This window comes from Salmo trutta, chromosome 5 (genome assembly GCF_901001165.1).
Source record: "Salmo trutta chromosome 5, fSalTru1.1, whole genome shotgun sequence".
NCBI classification, from domain to species: Eukaryota; Metazoa; Chordata; class Actinopteri; order Salmoniformes; family Salmonidae; genus Salmo; species Salmo trutta.
Genome location: NC_042961.1, coordinates 17624670 through 17645430, shown reverse-complemented (window position 1 = coordinate 17645430; position 20761 = coordinate 17624670). Strand labels below are relative to the sequence as shown.

The 20761-nt window shown below is 43.6% G+C and overlaps 1 protein-coding gene across 1 annotated transcript in view; it reads left to right on the top strand.

Annotated features, from left to right (window-relative positions):
- Positions 1-16478, top strand: part of LOC115193770 (otoraplin) — a 31379-nt gene extending 14901 nt beyond the window's left edge. The window contains exons 3-6 of the mRNA XM_029752740.1: positions 14880-15175; positions 15425-15564; positions 15988-16104; positions 16275-16478. Of these exons, the coding sequence (XP_029608600.1) occupies positions 14920-15175; positions 15425-15564; positions 15988-16104; positions 16275-16298 (537 nt within the window). The 5' untranslated portion in view covers positions 14880-14919 and the 3' untranslated portion in view covers positions 16299-16478. The remainder of the gene's footprint in view (positions 1-14879; positions 15176-15424; positions 15565-15987; positions 16105-16274) is intronic.
- The last annotated feature ends 4283 nt before the right edge of the window (positions 16479-20761 follow it).

Below are 20761 nucleotides of genomic sequence, written 5' to 3'. Positions count from 1 at the left end.
CCAAGACCCCCTGTGAGGATGCTAGAGATGCCGCTATAAATGGCCCAATTGGAGCCTACATCCCCACGTGTGACACCGCTGGACGATACACCCCTAAGCAATGTTCGAGCTCTACAGGTTAACACGGCCACACACACACACACTAAATTCTCCAATTCACTTGAATGTGACAATTCAATGTGTATATATTGTATATGCAACATGTCTTTCTGGTAGGTTACTGTTGGTGTGTGACTAGTACCGGACAGAAGATCCAGGGTACTGAGACTCCTCCAGGCACTGCTATCAACTGCTAGCAACTGTTCCAGCAAGGTGTGTGTGTGTATGTATATACATACTCATTCACTAAATGTTACTACTTTGCAGCTGATTCTTGATGTGTTTGTTTTTTTTGTCTGTAATTGTAGATGAAAGGCGTTGGAACTAAGATGTAGAAGACTGACAGTTGTCTTTACTGTACTACAGGAACTGATTCATATTCCATATAAATACATGAAGGAATCCAGAGATTAAACTGTTGATTTACTTACTTTATTGTTGGTGTCATATGCTGAACAATTTATCTGAACCAGTCCATTTCTGGGAAATGGAGGAACGGGTGGGACTGTTATGGTGACTGTATTACCAGGACAATAAGGCAGTCAAATTCCATGTGACCATTTAGTAATTAGGCTTCTCCAAGCTCAGATGCTGGTGATGGTCAATTGTAGTCTACCAGTCTACCAAACTTGCTAACTGCCTGGTACTCAGCACTCTACTGTCCCTCTAATCACTCTGACATCCACTCTGATTGGTGGAAATCAGAAAGATGGACAGCTGAGAAGGGGGTTGTGGGGTTTAGTCATGTGCCCATGCAAGGCCTTTTTAATGGCTTTTGGGTCCATGATATGGGGCATCAGCCTACTCAGTGATACCCACAGAACACAACTGAAAGAGTTTACAAATATTAGCATTCTCACTCTGATTGGAGGACTTGGACTGTGGAATCAAATCTGTCAGTATTTCCTTTGTGTGGCTTTCTCTTTATATATTTTAATTCTAATTATGGCAGCTTTGGTCCTCCATACAAATCAAAATGTCATTCCAATATATACAGGCGTTCAACAGAGTCCACAGTCAGAACCATGCTACTCTGAGGCTGAAGAATTGTTCCAGGCCACAGAGGGATAAAATATCCCTTTACTGAGTCTACATCTTCACATGACACTAAATCATTCCATTGTTTGCTTCATGCATTATATCATCCTGAAAAAAATAAGTACATGCTCTTCATCTTTACATGAGTAAATGTTGTATTAGAACTTGTAGGATGACTTGATGAAAGATGGTTCATATCTCCTGGTTTTGTTACATTTGCTGCCATCTGATCTTTTAGGGCCAGACTATAGTCTATTAATGGTTAGGGTACTTCATGCCAATATTTGGAGGAAACTTGACAGACTTGAACATGGTTAGTATAGTATTAGCTAGCTAGAATGCTTGGGTGATTCACATCATTGCCCTAGGTGAACAGGACATCCAAGAAGGGAAATTAATAACTTCAGGGGGGTAAGTAAATGTTCAGCCTATAATTTGTTAAGTTATAAAAATTAAACACCCCACATGACAAAGTATGTGGACACCTGCCCGTCATACATCTCATTCCAAAATCATGGCGTTGGTCCCCTTTTGCTATAACAGCCTCCACTCTTCTGGGAAGGCTTTGCACTAGATGTTGGAACATTGCTGCGGTGATGTGCTTCCATTCAGCCCGAACCATGAACAGCACCAGACCATTATTTCTCCTCCACCGAACTTTACAGTTGGCACTATGCATTCGGGCAGTTGGTGTTCTCCTGGCAGACTTTTTACAAACTAACTTGTTGAAAAGGTGGCTTCCTATGAAGGTGCCACATTGAAAGTCACTGAGCTCTTCTGTAAGGCAATTCTACTGCCAATGTTTGTCTATGGAGATTGCATGGTCGCATGCTCGATTTTTATACACCTGTCAGCAAGGGGAATGGTCTGACAAACAAAAAACATCCAGTCAGTGGCAGTTAGGGTGAAAACAGCTCGTTGATGAAAGGTCGAAAGAGAATGTCAGGTATTATGCAAGCTGGACAATTGAGGAGTGGAAAACATCGCCTGGCCCGATGAATCCCGGTTCCTGTTGTGTCATACTGATGGCAGAGTCAGCATTTGGTGTAAGCAGCATCAGTCCACGGCCACATCCTGCCTGGTGTCAACGGTACAGGCTGGTGGTGGAGGTGTAATAATGTTTCCCTGGTACACGTAAAGTCCCTTGATACCAATTGAGCAATGTTTCCAAGCCCTGAAGAATTCAGGCTTTTCTCAGGGCAATGGGGGGGTCCAACCCAGTACTAGATGGCTGTACCTAATAAACTGTATACGTCTATTCATTTTTTAAACTGGTCTACCTTCAGACGAGTCTTGTGAGGCTTGTGTGAAAAGCAAAACAACCGCCATATTGTCTTTTGATATTAGTGTCTTTTGATGGTGGGGTCATATCAGTGTCTTTTGAAGAATGTTTAGGGATTTTCACCCTCATTATTCCCAAAAGGTCTTAATGATGAAATGCCTATTTACGTTGTAAATGTGAACATGAATTAATCCTGCCACTTTAGTCTACTCATGTTTTATTCTTGTACGGAAACTTACTTGATAGGTCTATGTCCTCTGTGTGATTTTAGTCTTGTTTGACACGTTATGTACACACTTTATTAGAATACTCATGAAACGCACATTGTTACTTTTGGTAACACACATTTTCTCTCATACTCCAACCTCATTGAATGCATTGAACGGATGTGGTTGGAGCAATGTCTACATAAAGGTGCAGGTTGTGAACACTGAAAGCTCTGACGAGGCCGATACGTACAGCTTTAGACCAGTGAGACTAGCATGAACAGTGTACGGCGTTCTTCCTCATCTCATTCAACTAAAACCATGCACCTGCAACAAAGAGATGTGCGAGTGCCTTTTGAATCCTAGTCAGAGTACACAAAAAATGTGGAGTTCATCTGGAGTTCTAAGGGCCGCAGTTCTTTGAAGAAACGTACTATTCTTGGCACTGAAAATGCCCCCTAAAAGGTTCTTCCAAGAACCCCATAGAAGGTGGGGTTCATCATGGAACCTCCTTAGCTGGTGTGGGGTTCTTGCCGGAACCTACCTGCCCAACAAACATTTCGATTTGAAAGGACAGTAGGAGCAGGCGCTTAACTGAAAAATGATAAGATCAGGGTGAGGTTTGTCCCTTGTATGATACCATTTCTTTTCCTATGTGTCAATCTTAAACAGAAAATATTCACAATTCAATGGATAATCAAGAGGTAAAATAAGGTTAGCTGTATTGCGTGCAGAAGACTGAACTGCTCACTTGTCTGCAGGTATACAGATGAGGCATGTCAATTGGTATGTTATGCAGATCACATTTAACATCCTCCCTTACCTCTTCAATGAATACCCTATAGGCCTCTACATTTTGGAGACGGTATGAGAACTTTTAGCAAAAGTTCTGTCACCACAAAAACCAAGGTATGAGTTCTGTTGTGTGCTTGTTTTGTTAATCTGTATAATAAAAATGTTCAGGGTTCAGACTTCAACCTCCCTACACCGCTGATGAATATAACCGGAATCCTGTTTTGCAGTGCATGGTGAGCATTCTGGCTATGGATCGAGAACAGCAACACCCTAGATATAAAACATTGGACTTGAAGCTCTGCTGGCATTTCTCCTCATGATTACATTTTTTCTTCAAGTATCACTTACAAGGGGTTCTCTGAACATAGGGGTTCCCCCTAGTTACAATCTGAAGAAACCCTGAAGGATACTCCAGGAACCTGCGCCTGAGTGGCGTAGCAGTTAAAGGCACTGCATCTCAGTGCAAGAGGCGTCACTACAGTACCTGGCTCGACTCCAGGCTGTAGCACATTCAGCTGTGATTGAGTCCCGTAGGGCAGCGCACAATTGGCGTAGCGCCATCCGTTGTCATTGTAAACAAGTGGACTTGCCTAGGTGAATTAAAACCACCTTTTTAGAGTGGTGACAAAAGACCGGCATAATGACCTTCTCAGTTCTTTAAAACACAACTTAAGAAACAAACATTTATAAACTAAAGAACATCATGACAGGTTAAACATGTCTTTTGAACCTTCAGTATCCTAAACATACTGCGTCATTTCACAGGTGTACATTTACAAAAAGTTAGGCACAATGACAGTTATATGCATGGTGGCACAGTTGAGCATGGCACTTGCAACATTAGGGTTGTGGGTTTGAGTCCCACAGAGGACCAGTAAGAAAGAGTACTAACTACAACGTATCATTCATGTTCAATAACTCGTGAGACAAAATAGTGTACACATTTTATTGGCTGCAAACAATTCCTCAACATTTGTGTAGTAACTGAAACTTCATTTAGCAACAACAAAGTATTTGACTTTACCATGAAGTATTTAGGATGCAGACACTATGGAATAGAATTGCTGCTTTTAATGTATAGTCTGGCGAAGCGGCAGGAGTCTCAGGGAGCACACCGAGGGCATGCTCCTTCCACATAAAGCATTGTTCCAGCGCTTTTGACCTGAAGACGAAACACAGAACGGAAATATTCAGCTCTACACAGACACACAACAGTAGGAAAGTCTACATGAGATTAATTTGTTAAATGAACTGGGAATAAAGTTTAATTTGATGACTGGATCAGTGAATGTACCTCCAAAGTTGATATGAATACAAGTCTCTCTGGCACCGGCATCGCAGGCCTTCCTTTTGCCCAGTTCTGGTGATCAAAGTCGGAGCCATCGCTCCAGAACCACTGCCTGTCCTGAGGGGGGAAAGTGGGGTTTCATAATAAAAACTAAATGTAGTCCTTCCTCTACCACCTGAAACAACAAAACAGTTAAAGCTACCACAAAACCCACCGACTGGGACTGTTGCTTGTGTAAAGAACAACGTGGAGCTTAATCCTCACATCTGCAATCATCCCAATGCATTTCAAAGACCATAACTAGCCTACAACTGTTGAAGCTAGAAACCCCATACACATGTTTACAAGAAGACTGTCTGGAATAGATTACTTTGATCGAATTTATACTTAACTAGAACTGTTTTACATGTGTATAAAAGCCTCCTACTGAAGTTGACAGTTAAATACATTTAAGTAATTTAGCAGATTCATCTAGAATGACTTAAAGGATCAATTAGGTTAATGGCGTTGCTCAAGGGCATGTAAGATTTCACTCAGTGAGCTCTGGGATTCAAACTAGCAGCCTTGCCTTTATTGGCCCCATGGTCTTAACGGCTAGGCTACCTGATGCCTGGGTACTCATGATATTTTATATGGAACACATTATAGTAGCTGTTAAAAAAAGCAGCAGTTACTCTTCCTGGGGTCCACACAAAATGACATTATACACAACTCAGACAGAACTACATAAACAAATTACAGGTAGCCTACATGCCACACCTCACATTTTTATTTTTTTAAACCAGGTTTGCTGTTCACTTGAGCAATATGAGATGGAACGGAGCTCCTTGCAATAATCGCTCTATATAACACTGTGCTTAATTGTCCCACTTTAACAGAATAAAATCCACCAATCCAGGTAGGAGGGAAACCAACAGTCTTGACCAAGACCAACTCCTGTAGAAACTAATCCTCCTCAGAGCTGTGCACAGATGCCAGGTTTGCGCCAAGGTACTTCACAACGTTGGGTACAGACACCAGTTTATCACCAAGGGACACACAGTGCCGCTAGAGACGAAAGTATTTATTTAACTAGGCAAGTCAGTTAAGAAAATTATTATCTACAATGACAGCCAAGCAGTAGATGGGAACAAAGACATTTCATGTATTAGTCAGTCGGCCAGCCTTGCTGAAAATTTGTCTCAACCAAATATTGACCATCGCAACTAATTCCCTTTTAAAACATTCTCTTAAAGATATTAGTTCATCTCTGTCTTAAACCATGTCCTGTGGGTTCCAGTATACAGGAGGCACGACTCCACATTAAAAATGTATAGAAAATACCCATCTTTAAGGGATGTCAAAACTGTTCGCTGCTCTGGCACCCCAATGGTGGAACAAGCTCCCTCACGACGCCAGGACAGCGGAGTCAATCACCACCTTCCGGAGACACCTGAAACCCCACCTCTTTAAGGAATACCTGGGATAGGATAAAGTAATCCTTCTAACCCCCCCCCCCAAAAAAAGATTTAGATGCACTATTGTAAAGTGGTTGTTCCACTGGATATCATAAGGTGAATGCACCAATTTGTAAGTCGCTCTGGATAAGAGCGTCTGCTAAATGACTTAAATGTAAATGTAAATGTTCAGTATTTTACATCAGTCATGTGTTGCCGTTTAAGAAAGTATCACCTTTAACTAGGAAAGTCAGTTAAGAACAAATTCTTATTTACAATGACAGCCTACCCTGGCAAAACTCGGATGACGCTGGGCCAATTGTGCGCCATCCTATGGGATTCCCAATCACGGCTGGATGTGATAAAGCCTGGATTCGAACCAGGGACTGTAATGACGCCTCTTGCACTGAGATGCAGTGCCTTAGACCGCTGCGTCCGTGTGTGCGTTAACTATTTAACTGTACTAGAATGCTTAAAAATGCTTTAAAAAATGTTTTATAGCGGTTATCGGTATCGTTTTTTTTGGTCAGTTCCAGTCTACTTAACGGATACCCATAGATACCGATGCAATAGCAGCTTGGTCTGGTCTACTTAGTTCATTGACTTTCATTGAACCAGAAAAAAACATGAGTGGGGTGTCTCGCTTCCTCTTCTGTCTCTCGCTAAACTTGGCTGCCTGAGCCATTGAACAAATTATGTTTTTGCATCTATACTTTTTAATCAGCAAATGATCATAATCCATTGGATCATTTGTGAAGTTTCACTTATTTTTGCAATAGTCTGAATATAAAAAAAACACATTTTATAAATACTAAAATTGCGTGATATGATTGAGTTTTAGAACCCCGCTCCCCCATCACCCAAAGAAAAATTGTTTTAATCACAATCCAGTGGGTATACGATGTGATAAAGATGTAATTTACTGGTTGAAATCTGGTCAGTATGTCTTATAACCAGATAAAAGGCAGAAGGATCCGGCCCCAGGACCGGTGGTTAGTATTCCGTCGACGTCATACGCCGGAGGGGAGGAGCAGAAGATGTGACAGTACCCACCCTCTGACACGCAGCTCCAGCCGCAGGATGACACCAACCAAAGGGACGACCCCGAGGAGCGGGTCAGTCCGGGCGGCGAAAGTGGAAATCACGGATGATGTTGGGGTCCAGAATGTCCTCCACCAGAACCCAACATCGCTCCTCTGGGCCATACCCCTCCCAGTCCACCAGATACTGGAGCCGAACCCCACGACATCGGGAGTCCAGTAGGGCTCTGACAGCGTACGCCGGGCCCCCCTCGATGTCCGGGCGGGGGGGGGGGGGGTGGAGGTGTGTTGTAGGGGACAGTATCAGCTAGGGGACGAGGGCCCACCGGCCTGAAAGGGAGACATGAAAAGAGGGTAAGATACAATAGTGACTGGGTAGTTGTAACCTGTACGTCACCTCGTTGACCCTCCGGAGAACCTTGAACGGCCCCACAAACCGGGGGCTAAGTTTCTTGCAGGGCAGGCAGAGTGGGAGGTTCCTGGTAGAGAGCCAGATGCGGTCCCCAGGATGGAACACAGGGGTTTCACTGCGGTGGCAGTCTGCCTGTTCCTTCTGACGATGGATGGCACGCTGGAGTCTCACGTGTGGTTTGCACCACACCTCCTCCATGCGCCGGAACCACTCATCTACCGCAGGTGCCGCACTCTGGCTCGGGGGCCATGGGGCAAGGGCCGGCTGGAAACCCAAAACACATTCGAAGGGGGTCAACCCAGTGGAGGAGTGACGTAGGGAGTTCTGGGCGTACTCTGCCCAGGGAAGGAATCATGCCCACTCACCCTGCCGGTCCTGACAATGACATCTCAGGAACCTCCCCAGCTCCTTGTTCATCCTCTCCACCTGCCCGATGGACTGAGGCCGATATCCGGAAGTTAGGCTGACCGTGACACCGAGCTTCTCCATGAAGGCCCTCCATACTCGTTATGTGAGTTGGGGGCTACGGTCAGAGACGATGTCCTCCGGAAGGCCATAATGCCGGATGACCTGCTGGAAGAGTGCCTCAGCGACCTGGAGAGCAAATGAGGACACCAGGAAGCAACATGACTTGGAAAATCTATCCACTACCACCAGAATGGTGGTGAAACCATCAGAGGGGAGGAAGATCAGTTACAAAGTCAATGGATAGATGTGACCAAGGTCGCTGAGGCACAGGAAGCGGCAGGAGCTTCCCTGCTGGAGCATTCCGGGGGGACTTGGTTTGAGCACATATGTAACAGGAGTTGATATACCGAGTGACATCCTGCACCAAGGTGGGCCACCTGTACTTCTCAGCGATGGAGTGGATGGTGCGAGAAATACCTGGATGTCCAGTGACGACAGCTGTGTGTGCCCATGTCAGCAGCCGATCCCTTATCCCTGTGGGAACGTAGATGCGCTCAGGAGGACAATTCCTGGGTGCGAGCTCCCTCTCTAGAGCCTGGCGATGTCCACATCTAAGTCCCAAACCACTGGACCTATAACTCCGGAGGATGGGATTATGAGTTCCCTCTGGACAGGAACCTCTCCCGAATCGTAGATACGGGGCAGGGCAATGGCCTTGATGTTCTTAGAACCTGGGCGATAGGTCAGTATGAAGTCAAACTTCTTGGCGCAGATTCAGTCTCCTTGTTTTCCGGATGTACTCTAGGTTTCCGATGGTCAGTGAGGATGACAAATGGTTCCTTGGCGCCCTCCAGCCAGTGTCTCCACTCCTCTAATGCCAACTTCACCACCAGGAGCTCCCAATCGCCGACGTCGTAATTCCTCTCTGCGGAGGACAGTTTCTTGGAGAGAAAAAAGCACAAGGATACAATTTCAATGGGTTACCCTGTCTTTGTACACAAAACTGCCCCCACTCCCACCTCAGATGCGTCTACCTCAACCACAAAAGGTAGCATGGGATCTGGGTGTTTTTAGCAAGGGGCCCCTTGAGGAGACAAAAGGCCTCGTCGGCTGCTGGAGACCACACCAACCTATGAGGCCCACCCTTGAGGAGGGAGGTGAGTGGGGCAGCGACGGCACTGAAGTTCCTGATGAAGAGGCGCTAGAAGTTGTCAAACCCAAGAAACCATTGTAACTCCTGGATGGTGGATGGGACTGACCATGACCTCGCCGCATCTACCTTCTTATCCTGCATCTTCATTCCCTGCGGGCTGATTTGGTAAACCAAGAAGGATACAGCCCTCTGATGGAATTGGCACTTCTCTGCCTTGACAAACATCACGTGGGGGATGTTATCTTCCAGGTTGGTCGAGAAGATCAGGATGTAATCGATGTATACAATCACCTGATGTCCGAGCATGTCCCTGAACATCTTGTTGACGAATTCCTGAAACACTGACGGAGCATTGGCTAAGCCAAAGGACATAACCGAGTACTCATAGTGGCTAGACATCGTGCTGAATGCCGTCTTACACTCATCCCCCTCCCGGATGCGGATGAGATTGTAGGCACTCCGCAGGTCCAGTTTGGTGAAGAATTCGGCCCCGCGGAGATGCTCGGTGGCACCAACGGGAGAGGGTACCGATACTTTGTGTTGATGTCATTGAGTCCTCGATAATCGATATAAGGGCATAATCCTCCCTCCTTCTTGGCCATGAGGAAGAAACCAGCCAACGCAGGGACGTGGATGTGCAGATGAAACCCTGTTGGAGGGCCTCTTGAATGTAATCCTCCATGGCCTGGGTCTCAGCCATAGACAGAGGGTAGATGCATCTGCGACAAGGTGTAGCACCCGGAAAACAGGTCGATGGCACAGTCCCAGGGGCGATGAGGAGTGAGACAGGTAGCACGGGTCTTGGAGAATACCTCCCTTAGGTCCTGGTATTCCTCTGGGATGTTGGGTTGAAGGGCAACCATAGGACTCTCAACTGACATGGAAACACAGGGGACAGGGAAGCAGTTCCTCCGGCATTCAGGCGACCAGTCTGATTCTCATCCTCGACCATGAGATGGTAGGGCCATGGCGTTGGAGACAAGTGAGGCCGAGGATGATTTTGTGAACTGGTGCACTGGTGATGAAGGGGATGTTCTCCTGGTGATTGGACTCCATCGTGAGGGTGAGTGGTTGAGTGATGTGTGTGATGGTTCCAGATCCTAATGGCTGACAGTCGAGACTTTGAACCGGAAAAGAAGAGGAGAGCAGGTAGATGGTATTGTTGAAGGAGGAGGCAAGGGTCTGATCCATAAAGTTCCCTGCGGTGCCGGAATCCACTAAAGCTGTAGACACTGTACATCAGGGATAGTCAGCCAGAGTGATGGACACCATGAAGAGTCTAGCAGGAAGAGCTGAATCTGGAATACTCACTCCTGGTCCAGGGGATGGAACATTACGTGACCGTAACTCTGCTCTAGTGGATCCCAGATTCTGAAGTACTGGACACCGCTGGAGCTTGTGCCCTCCTTTCCCACAGTACAGACATAGCCCCAGCTGTATTCGTCTGCGTCGTTCTGCCGCGGAAAGGCGTGTGACCCCTATCTCCATGGGTTCAGGCTCTGATCCCGAGTGCTCGTCGGAGGGAAAGAAGCGATGAGAATGCCGACGCTCCCGGAAGAAGGTTATTCAGATGGATGGCCATCACAATGAGTGAGTCCAGGGTGAGGTTATTGTCATGACAGGCCAGTTCCGTCTGGACCTCCTCGCGCAGACCTCTTCTAAATAGCGTGTGAAGCGCTGGCTCATTCCATCCACTGTAAGCTGCTACTGTCCGGAAGCTGAGCGCATACTTAGCAGCCGTCTGATTCCCCTGCTGTAGCTGAAGCAGACACTCACCTCCCTCTCTGCCCTCCGCGGGATGAGCAAAAATGCATTTAAACAGAGCCATGAACCCCTCATCAGAATCTAGCTCCTCCTCGCCTCTCTCCCAGTGGGCCGTTGCCCATTCCAATGCCGCCCGGTCAGCAGAAAAATAACTCTGGCAACCTTAGACCTCTCGGTGATGGGGGCTCCCAACTGGTGTGAAAAATAGAGGGAGCACTGAAGGAGGAAGCCACGGCATTTGGATGGTATACCGTCGTATTTCTCCAGGAGGGATAGACGCACACCGCTGACCTGAGTGGGTTGCTGAATGGGCTGTTGCGCTGGCTCGCTGGGTAGACTGGCTCTGGAGTATCCTCCGCTGCAACATCTCTCAGGGGTGTTCGAGACGCTGCAGACTGCGGAGAACCTCTTCCATGGCCGTCCCCATTGTTGTGCTGAGTGAAGTTGCACCTTCAAATCTGGGTCATGGCACCATTGTAAAGGACGTCATGCTGCTTGCTTAGACATAGTGCTTCCTCCCAATCCAGTTCATATCGAGACTTGAACTTCTGCCTCGCAAACACACGTGACCACCATCCTGAAGGGTTTTAACAGGTCACGCTACTGAATTTAATAGCGCAAGTGGTGATCCTTCAGACTGAGGAGTGAGTTTCACATATTCCCATCTGCTACACTTAAAACTAACACAAAACAAAGAAACCAAAAGGGGCAAAGGAAGTGGTGCAGCCCAGGACGCACACATCCATTTTTTTCTCACATTTCAGCTTACAAGCTCCATAAGCCATGCTTTCACCAAACACAGTAGCGAACGAGCTCTGGAAACCAAGAATCCACCATGCCTCTGGACTGCATCACCTCCCATGGGCAGCCACCTTGAACACAAAATGAAATGGGGTTAAAGTAACAGTCCTATCACGTTTCAGGTAAGATGCAAATACAGACTGTGTTGAAGTAACAATGTTTATTACAGCAACAGGGGTAGACAAATGACAGGTCAAGGCAGGCAGGGTTCGATAATCCAGAGTAGTGGGGCAAAGGTACAGGACGGCAGGCAGGCTCAGGGCAGGCAGAAAAGGTCAAAATTGGGGAAAACAGGAACAATAGGCAAGACAGGAACAGGGGGAAAGCGCTGGTAGGTTTGATGAACAAAACGAACTGGCACAGACAGACAGAAAACACAGGTATAACGGGGAAGACTGGCGACACCTGGAGGGGGTTTGGAGACAAGCACAAGGACAGGTGAAACAGATCATGGCATCCAGTGTTTTCAGATATCTATGAAATATGACCTATAATAAATTGCAATATGAGCTAAATATTTTTCCTTCCAAAAAACTGTAATTACTTATGTAAAAAAAAATATATTTTCTGTGTTGGAATGGTACGGGTGCACCCCAACAACAGAAAGGTGTGGGCACATACCAGTCATTGAAAATATAATGCGAGTAGACCGCTGATTGTCCATCTCATCCTCCTCAGGAGTATGACATCATACTCTATGAGGAAATAGCAAGCATTTTTTAAATTACATGTTTGAGATACAAGTTTGAGGTGGGGTTTTTGAAGATGTTTTTCTCCAATTTATACTTTGGCCACAAATACAAGTATAAGATGAGTCAACAACATTATTTGGGTATGAACTTTAAAAAGTGAGATTTTCACTGGATAGTTACTTAATTGAATGTTAGGGCAAAATGTAGATTTTCCGCCTAAATAGACATGCCCAAAAGTAATTATTTTTCATGAGATGGCCATAAACAATAACTGATAATGGTGCATAGTTTTAGAAATTTCTGGAACTCACTGTTCTGATAAAAATAGTTATAAATTGCTGAGTGGTACTCACTTTTGAGGACACAAGCTCAAGTACAAAGTAAAAATATTATGAAAATATGAAAAATCATATCTGATTTTTTTTCCTATTCAACAAAAGTGGGGCAATAGGGTTTGAAATGACTGAAATGCTTTCTAAACATAGTAATAATCAAATTATAGACCACTTACTATACGATTTCACCTTTCTTATAACTGTACAATAAATATGATCATTCTTAGTGACAGTACAATATTGGCACCATTTCATATAACTGACGACAAAGACTTTTGTGCAAAATAATCAATTCTACAAAATAATGTTATATTATTTCCTGTTGAGGGCTATAGATTCATCTGAGAACATCACAGCTAGATGAAACTGCTATTTTGAATCCGCTAGACTCTCCCATAGCACAGATATGAGGTTCACAGTCATAGAAAACCATTCCTTTGTCTGGATAGGCCAGAACATGTGACGCGTTGCTCCCTATGCAAATAGACAATTTCCAGTGTCTGTGAACCTCACAGCTGCGCTTGCAATAGCGCAAATGAATCGGGACAACCAGCGCTTTCGGGAGTCTAAAGCAATTGATGTTGCACTGTTCACAGAGCACGCTGTACACAGAAACATTGGTCGGAACCGGTCCAGAACCACTCAAAGTCCCATCTATAGGAGACTTAACATCTATTTGTTAAATACACACTGCTCCAATCTCATGACAAGACAATTGTCCAATAGCAAGGCATGTTTTATTGACATGCAAATAAGTCACATCTGTGACATAACTGCAGATAAAATTTAGTCCTAGATTCAATCCGTATCGCGGAAGATCCACGCTATAGCGTGATTGAAATTTAAAGGCGATGTTCCTGCATTCGCAGAGACTGCATTCACGGTAAACGCTGCATATGTTGGCTCAAATGGAAATTACCTTTACATTTCCATTGCTCTATAACGCAGATCTTTGACTATATAGATTGAATCTAGTGCTTTTGCTCAAAACAAGTGAGAGGCTCTGAAAACAATATTGTAAACAAGTTGTATGCGTTCACGTGCTTTAAACTCATAGAGAACTACGATTGGCTAATGGCAAACAAGCTGCGTCAACCATAAACTAAAAGTACAGCTATTATGCTCATTAACAAATTAAGAGTTAAAAATCCACATTAATAGATTGTCTTTTATGAATAATGTTTTGTAGTTACATTTAAGTGCAGAAAATGCTGTTATCAAGGTAATTTCCTTAGTATGTGATTTCAGAGTTCAGAGATGATAGACAAGTTTCCCACTAGTAATTACTAGTTGGAGGGGCGTTCCAGTTCATTTTCCCCAGTCGTATGCTGGTATTTAAGAATTGACCAGTTTTTAGAACGCATGATCAATCCAGTTTTACTGACACATTTACATTTCTTTACATTTTAGTCATTTAGCAGACGCTCTTATCCAGAGCGTCTGCTCTGGATAAGAACGTTTCCAGCTACCATGTAGGTAAAATTTGAAGACAGGGCCCATCTTTTGTAGGCTCCTGCTGGGATATCACTAAGGTGTAGTCTGCAAAACGACAAACCTGTTAGCCTAAATGGAACTAGTAGAAATGAAGGGCAGAAAGAATATATTCCCTAAATGCAGTGATGTCCTGAATTACATTTTTTATTTAACCAGGCAAGTCAGTTAAGAACAAGTTCTTATTTATAATCACAGCCTACACCAGCCAAACCCTAACAATGCTGGGCCCATTGTGCACCACCCTATGGGACTCCCAGCCTGGAATTAAACCAGGGTCTGTAGTGATGCCTCTATGCCTGAGATGCAGTGCCTTAGACCGCTGTGCCACTTGGGAGCCACTGAACACCCTCGGATTTAGAGGAGGAACAGAATGCGGAGAAGGAGGATTCACAGATATTATCTGTTTCTTATGGAACTCTGGAGAAATCAAGTGGATGTGGTTGAATCATACTCAAATCTCAAATGTCCTATAAAGCACTAAGGATATACCTGTTGAGGCAGATGCATGTTGCCAAACAAAAAAAGAACAAACAAGAAAACATACAAATATCCATGTCTGTTTTTGATAAGAGCTCACTGCAGGGCTTTTGTTTTTCCCATAAAACTTGCAGACCACTTTTTTTCTTTTTCTTTTAGGAATGTGGAATGTGGAGCCAGTCAACTCTGATTGGTCAGAATGCCTGTGATGAAAGGGTTCTGCCCATCCAGACATAGGAGAAGAAGTGTGTGGAAGTTTACAGTAGAGAGTTATTTCACACTCACTCACACACATACAGCACACTCACTTTCTCACACAGTCTTCAGGATGAACCATCCACTGCATTTCGCTCTCCTGCTCCTCTCTTTGGGATTTCTGTACCAGACCACCACCAGTGCTGTTCTTATGGACAAACTGGCAAACAGCAAAATCTGTGCAGATGAGGAGTGCTCATGTGAGTACAGTAGATTTTATGCACCTTACTGATCAGAAGACCATTGTTGGAGAGTATGGATTTGCGTTCTCTATTCAGACATTCTGGATTTTTTGAGGGGTGTGACAATACCATGCACCCATCAGTCAATCTAGTCAATACTGGCTTTATATGTGATTTGACAAAAGAGTGCACAGTCAATGTTTTTTCTTATTTTATGTACTGTAGGTCATTTGCTTTCATGTTGTTTTTGTTGTTGTTCCCTCTCAGATGCTCTCTCTATGGCTGTGGCTCTGGATGACTTCACCGCTCCTGACTGCAGATTCATCAACATCAAGAAGGACCAGATGATCTACGTGTACTCCAAACTCACACCAGAGGAGGGCACTGGAGTCTTCTGGTCTGGAAGTGTATGTTCTGTGATGACTGGTTTGTTTCCAGAGTTACAGGAACATTTTCATCACTATTCAAAATATGTTTTTAGAAAATGGTCCATCCAAACCGTTTTTGTCAATTCATGTTGAAACGTAAAGACCCTGGTGAAATGATTCCACATGATCAATGTACCAATCAAATCAGGTGCTTCTGTGCTCCATCTTGTTGGTAGTGCGGTGCATACTTTTTGAGGTGCATTTTGCTGTGCCTGTCACATTGTTTAATCATTTCGAGTTGTGGAATGTGTGAGATTTGGGCAGAAACTCACAGATATATGACTCGATCACACAAATGCATCTATTCTACTCTTCCTAAACCTGCCCGCTAGATGTGATTGTTTCTGTCATGGTGAAACACCTGAGCACATCTATCTAGCACCACGTTCCTCTCTCTGGCAGGTTTACAGTGAGCGTTATGTGGACCAGATGGGCATCCTCGGCTACTTCCCCAGCAACCTGGTGAAGGAGACTACCAAGTTTAAGAAGGATACTGATACCGTGGAGATCCCTACGGCCGTGAGTATTACCTCAACTTCCACGCATTCAACACTATAGCTACCAACAACATGTTGTTTGTCTCCATTCATTCTCACCCAGTAGCTACATTCTCACAGGTAATCAACAGATCCTGAAGTATTACTTATTGTTGTAGTTTTGATCATTGTTACATTTGTTCTCTCTTGCAGGACGTTGACTTCTACTGTTTTTGAATCTCTGGATGATGTAGGTCTCTTTATTGATCAACTGTTTTGCTTTTTTTCTGAGAATTACGAAGGAAATATGCGGAAGTAGAGATCCTTATGATCTGCGGAGCAAGGTTTTTATTATTTCAAAGACTTTTCTTGTATTTTGATATAGAAAATGTTTCAATAAAACACCTTTCATCCCAATGTTTGTACTGTACATGTTGTATCTTCTGAAATCAGGGATCAAATTATCACTAATATGACTAAAACTAATTTTCTAAGCTTACTGTAGGCCGGCTATATTAAACTTGTTGGAGTTTGGCTGAGTGGAAATTCTATTTTTCCAAGTACCCAAACATACAACAATATCACAGTGAGGGTAGGATACTGCTGCTGTGTGTTGGAAAGCCTCCTGTATATTTTGGATGTTTTTAGATCCTTGGTAAACAGGATCGCGGAGTAAGCCTGCCAGGGTTATGGGAGTTACCTTGTTTCATAGAATTAGGTGTTATGAAAAGCACCACTGAAAACATTCTGATAAAATGTTAATGGAAGGTTATATCAATTTGATATGCTTGGAAACAGAGGAAGGAGAAAGCATGTCATTGATTTTGCAGTTGATGAGGCAAAACCTCATCTGGCTGGGTATGACACATTTAATAGAAACAACCTAATGACTTGATATTAGGTTATAGAGTAGTAAATACCTCTAGAAGAAATATTATGTCAAGATCTGTCAAGAAGATATTTTACAGATAAGCAGTGGAAATAGAAAGATGAGGTTTTTTGGGCCGTGTGGAGCGTGAACACCAGACAAGTTGTGTATTTATCTGTGGTGATGGCATTTCTCTGGGGATGCATCCTGGTCTGTGGATGTTGAATGGCTGAAAATTGAAGTTAATTATGTTTAAGAGCACATTCTCTTCCTCCTGCTGTAGTGGTATTAATGATATTACCTAATTTAATTTGTTATCCTGAATGAAGCTTTTTGTAGCAGTGTCAAACCTGCATTTACGTAATCAAGCAAAGGTCGTCATAACCCAGAAAAAAGTAAGCATACTGTGTTTTACACATAATATTTGAGTGTCAAAGTGGGAAAATGATTAGGTCACTTTAAAATATAGTAAATCTTATTTGTTTCCTCTTCCTTGCCTCTTTCATAAACATTTGCATATTTGCATATATTTTATTAACACCATGAGAAAGGTAAACACGAAAACCAATTTTCCCAGTATACCCTTACAATGAGGCTAATCAAAATGTGGTTGCATAGTCTTGTCTCTCGCTCTCTGTCACATGCAAGCATGTGCCTACAGTGCATTCAGAAAGTATTAAGACACTGACTTTTTCCACATTTTGTTACGTTACAGCCTTATTCTACAATTAATTTAAAAAATAAATAAAATTGGAACCCAAAACTTGTAGAGTTATACCCAAGAAGACTCGAGGCTGTAATTGCTGCCAAAGGTGCTTCAACAAAGTACTGAGTAAAGGGTCTAAATACTTACATACATGTAATATTTCCGTTTTTTATTATAATAAATTAGCAACATTTTCTAAACCTTTTTTCGCTTTGTCATTATTGGGTATTGTGTGTAGATTGATGAGGGGAAAAAACAATTGAATCAATTTTAGAATAAGGCTAAAACGTAACAAAATGTGGAAAAAGTCAAGGGGTCTGAAAACCTCCCGAATGCACTGTATGTGTGTGCGTCCGTGCACCACACACACACACACACACACACACACACACACACACAGATAGAGAGAGACACATGTACACTCAGAAACGCATTGACACACTTATTGTGTTACTCGGTGTGATTGAACATTCGCTGTGTGTATGAGTGAGAAGGGTATGTAAAGGTATTAGAGGCAGGTTTAGCCTGCAGCTCAGTGTAAGGTCATCAGTGTGGTGGAGGTGAGATACTGAGGTATGGTAACAAAATGTGGAAAAAGTCAAGAGGTCTGAAAACCTCCCGAATGCACTGTACAGTGAGGGAAAAATGTATTTGATCCCCTGCTGATTTTGTACGTTTGCCCACTGACAAAGAAATTATCAGTCTATAATTTTAATGGTAGGTTTATTTGAACAGTGAGAGACAGAATAACAAAAATATCGAGAAAAACGCATGTCAAAAATGTTAGAAATTGATTTGCATTTTAATGAGGGAAATAAGTATTTGACCCCCTCTCAATCAGAAAGATTTCTGGCTCCCAGGTGTCTTTTATACAGGTAACGAGCTGAGATTAGGAGCACACTCTTAAAGGGAGTGCTCCTAATCTCAGCTTGTTACCTGTATAAAAGACATCTGTCCACAGAAGCAATCAATCAGATTCCAAACTCTCCACCATGGCCAAGACCAAAGAGCTCTACAGGGTGTCAGGGACAAGATTGTAGACCTACACAAGGCTGGAATGGGTTACAAGACCATCGCCAAGCAGCTTGGTGAGAAGGTGACAACAGTTGGTGCGATTATTCGCAAATGGAAGAAACACAAAAGAACTGTCAATATCCCTCGGCCTGGGGCTCCATGCAAGATCTCATCTCGTGGAGTTGCAATGATCATGAGAACGGTGAGGAATCAGCCCAGAACTACACGGGAGGATCTTGTCAATGATCACAAGGAAGCTGGGACCATAGTCACCAAGAAAACAATTGGTAACACACTACGCCGTGAAGGACTGAAATCCTGCAGCGCCTGCAAGGTCCCCCTGCTCAAGAAAGCACATATACATGCCGGTCTGAAGTTTGCCAATGAACATCTGAATGATTCAGAGGACAACTGGGTGAAAGTGTTGTGGTCAGATGAGACCAAAATGGAGCTCTTTGGCATCAACTGAACTCGCCGTGTTTGGAGGAGGAGGAATGCTGCCTATGACCCCAAGAACAACATCCCCACCGTCAAACATGGAGGTGGAAACATTATCCTTTGGGGGTGTTTTTCTGCTAAGGGGACAGGACAACTTCACCACATCAAAGGGACGATGGACTGGGCCATGTACCGTCAAATCTTGGGTGAGAACCTCCTTCCCTCAGCCAGGGCATTGAAAATGGGTCGTGGATGGGTATTCCAGCATGACAATGACCCAAAACACACGGCCAAGGCAACAAAGGAGTGGCTCAAGAAGAAGCACATTAAGGTTCTGGAGTGGCCTAGCCAGTCTCCAGACCTTTAATCCCATAGAAAATCTGTGGAGGGAGCTGAAGGTTCGAGTTGCCAAACGTCAGCCTCGAAACCTTAATGACTTGGAGAAGATCTGCAAAGAGGAGTGGGACAAAATCCCTCCTGAGATGTGTGCAAACCTGGTGGCCAACTACAAGAAACGTCTGACCTTTGTGATTGCCAATAAGGGTTTTGCCACCAAGTACTAAGTCATATTTTGCAGAGGGGTCAAATATTTGTTTCCCTCATTAAAATGCAAATCGTTTTATAACATTTTTGACATGCGTTTTTCTGGATTTTTTTGTTGTTATTCTGTCTCTCACTGTTCATATAAACCTACCATTAAAATTATAGACTGATAATTTCTTTGTCAGTGGGCAAATGTACAAAATCAGCAGGGGATCAAATACTTTTTTCCCCCACTATGTGTGTGCGTGCGCGCACCACACACACACACACGCTCACACACACATATAGAGACACACCTACACTCAGAAACGCATCGACACACTGATTGTGTTATTCGGTGTGAGTGAACATTCGCTGTGTGCATGAGTGTGAAGGGTATGTAAAGGTGTTAAAGGCAGTGTAAGGTCATCAGGGATGTGTGGTGAAGGTGAGATACTGAGATATGGTAATGACCCATCTGCTGCCATGGCAATGGTACCCAGGCCTACATGCTCACCTTGAGAGAGAATGCAGATCAGCTTTGGAATTCTAAAGATATGAATTTGAAATGTCATGTTTTTAATTTCCTAATGTTAATGCTTTGCTTATTGGTTGGTAATGACACCCCGAGGAAGGCAGCTTCCGAACTTTGGTGACTATTAATGAATAATTTGCATCAGAGCAAGAGTGGGTGCCCAAATCCTCTTTTGAATACTGATTGATAAAGTCCCAATTAATACTAACTGGAAAAATGTGTGATTTTGCTAAACTTGCATCTAATATTTGAGTATTTAATCTATGTTGCATATACATACTGTACATGTATCCATTAACCATTTGATCAGCATCAAAATGATTGGCAAATTGCAACGAACAACTTGAACTGCGGTGTCTTAGTACTGGTTTTCATAAAACAATAGTAACGGGAAATAACATGCACCTGCTTGCTAAAATAGTCTTGATTCCAATGAAAAACACACAACAATTTACGAGTAGATGAACTGATCTCTCATTGTTATGGCTTCTGATACCAGACAACTGATTCTAGGTTCTGCGTCTAGGTTCTCTATTTCCGCTACCACTGAAATAACGAACGTTAGGAACATCGAAAATCCTCGAAGGCCTGTAATGAATTAATGTAAAATACTTGTA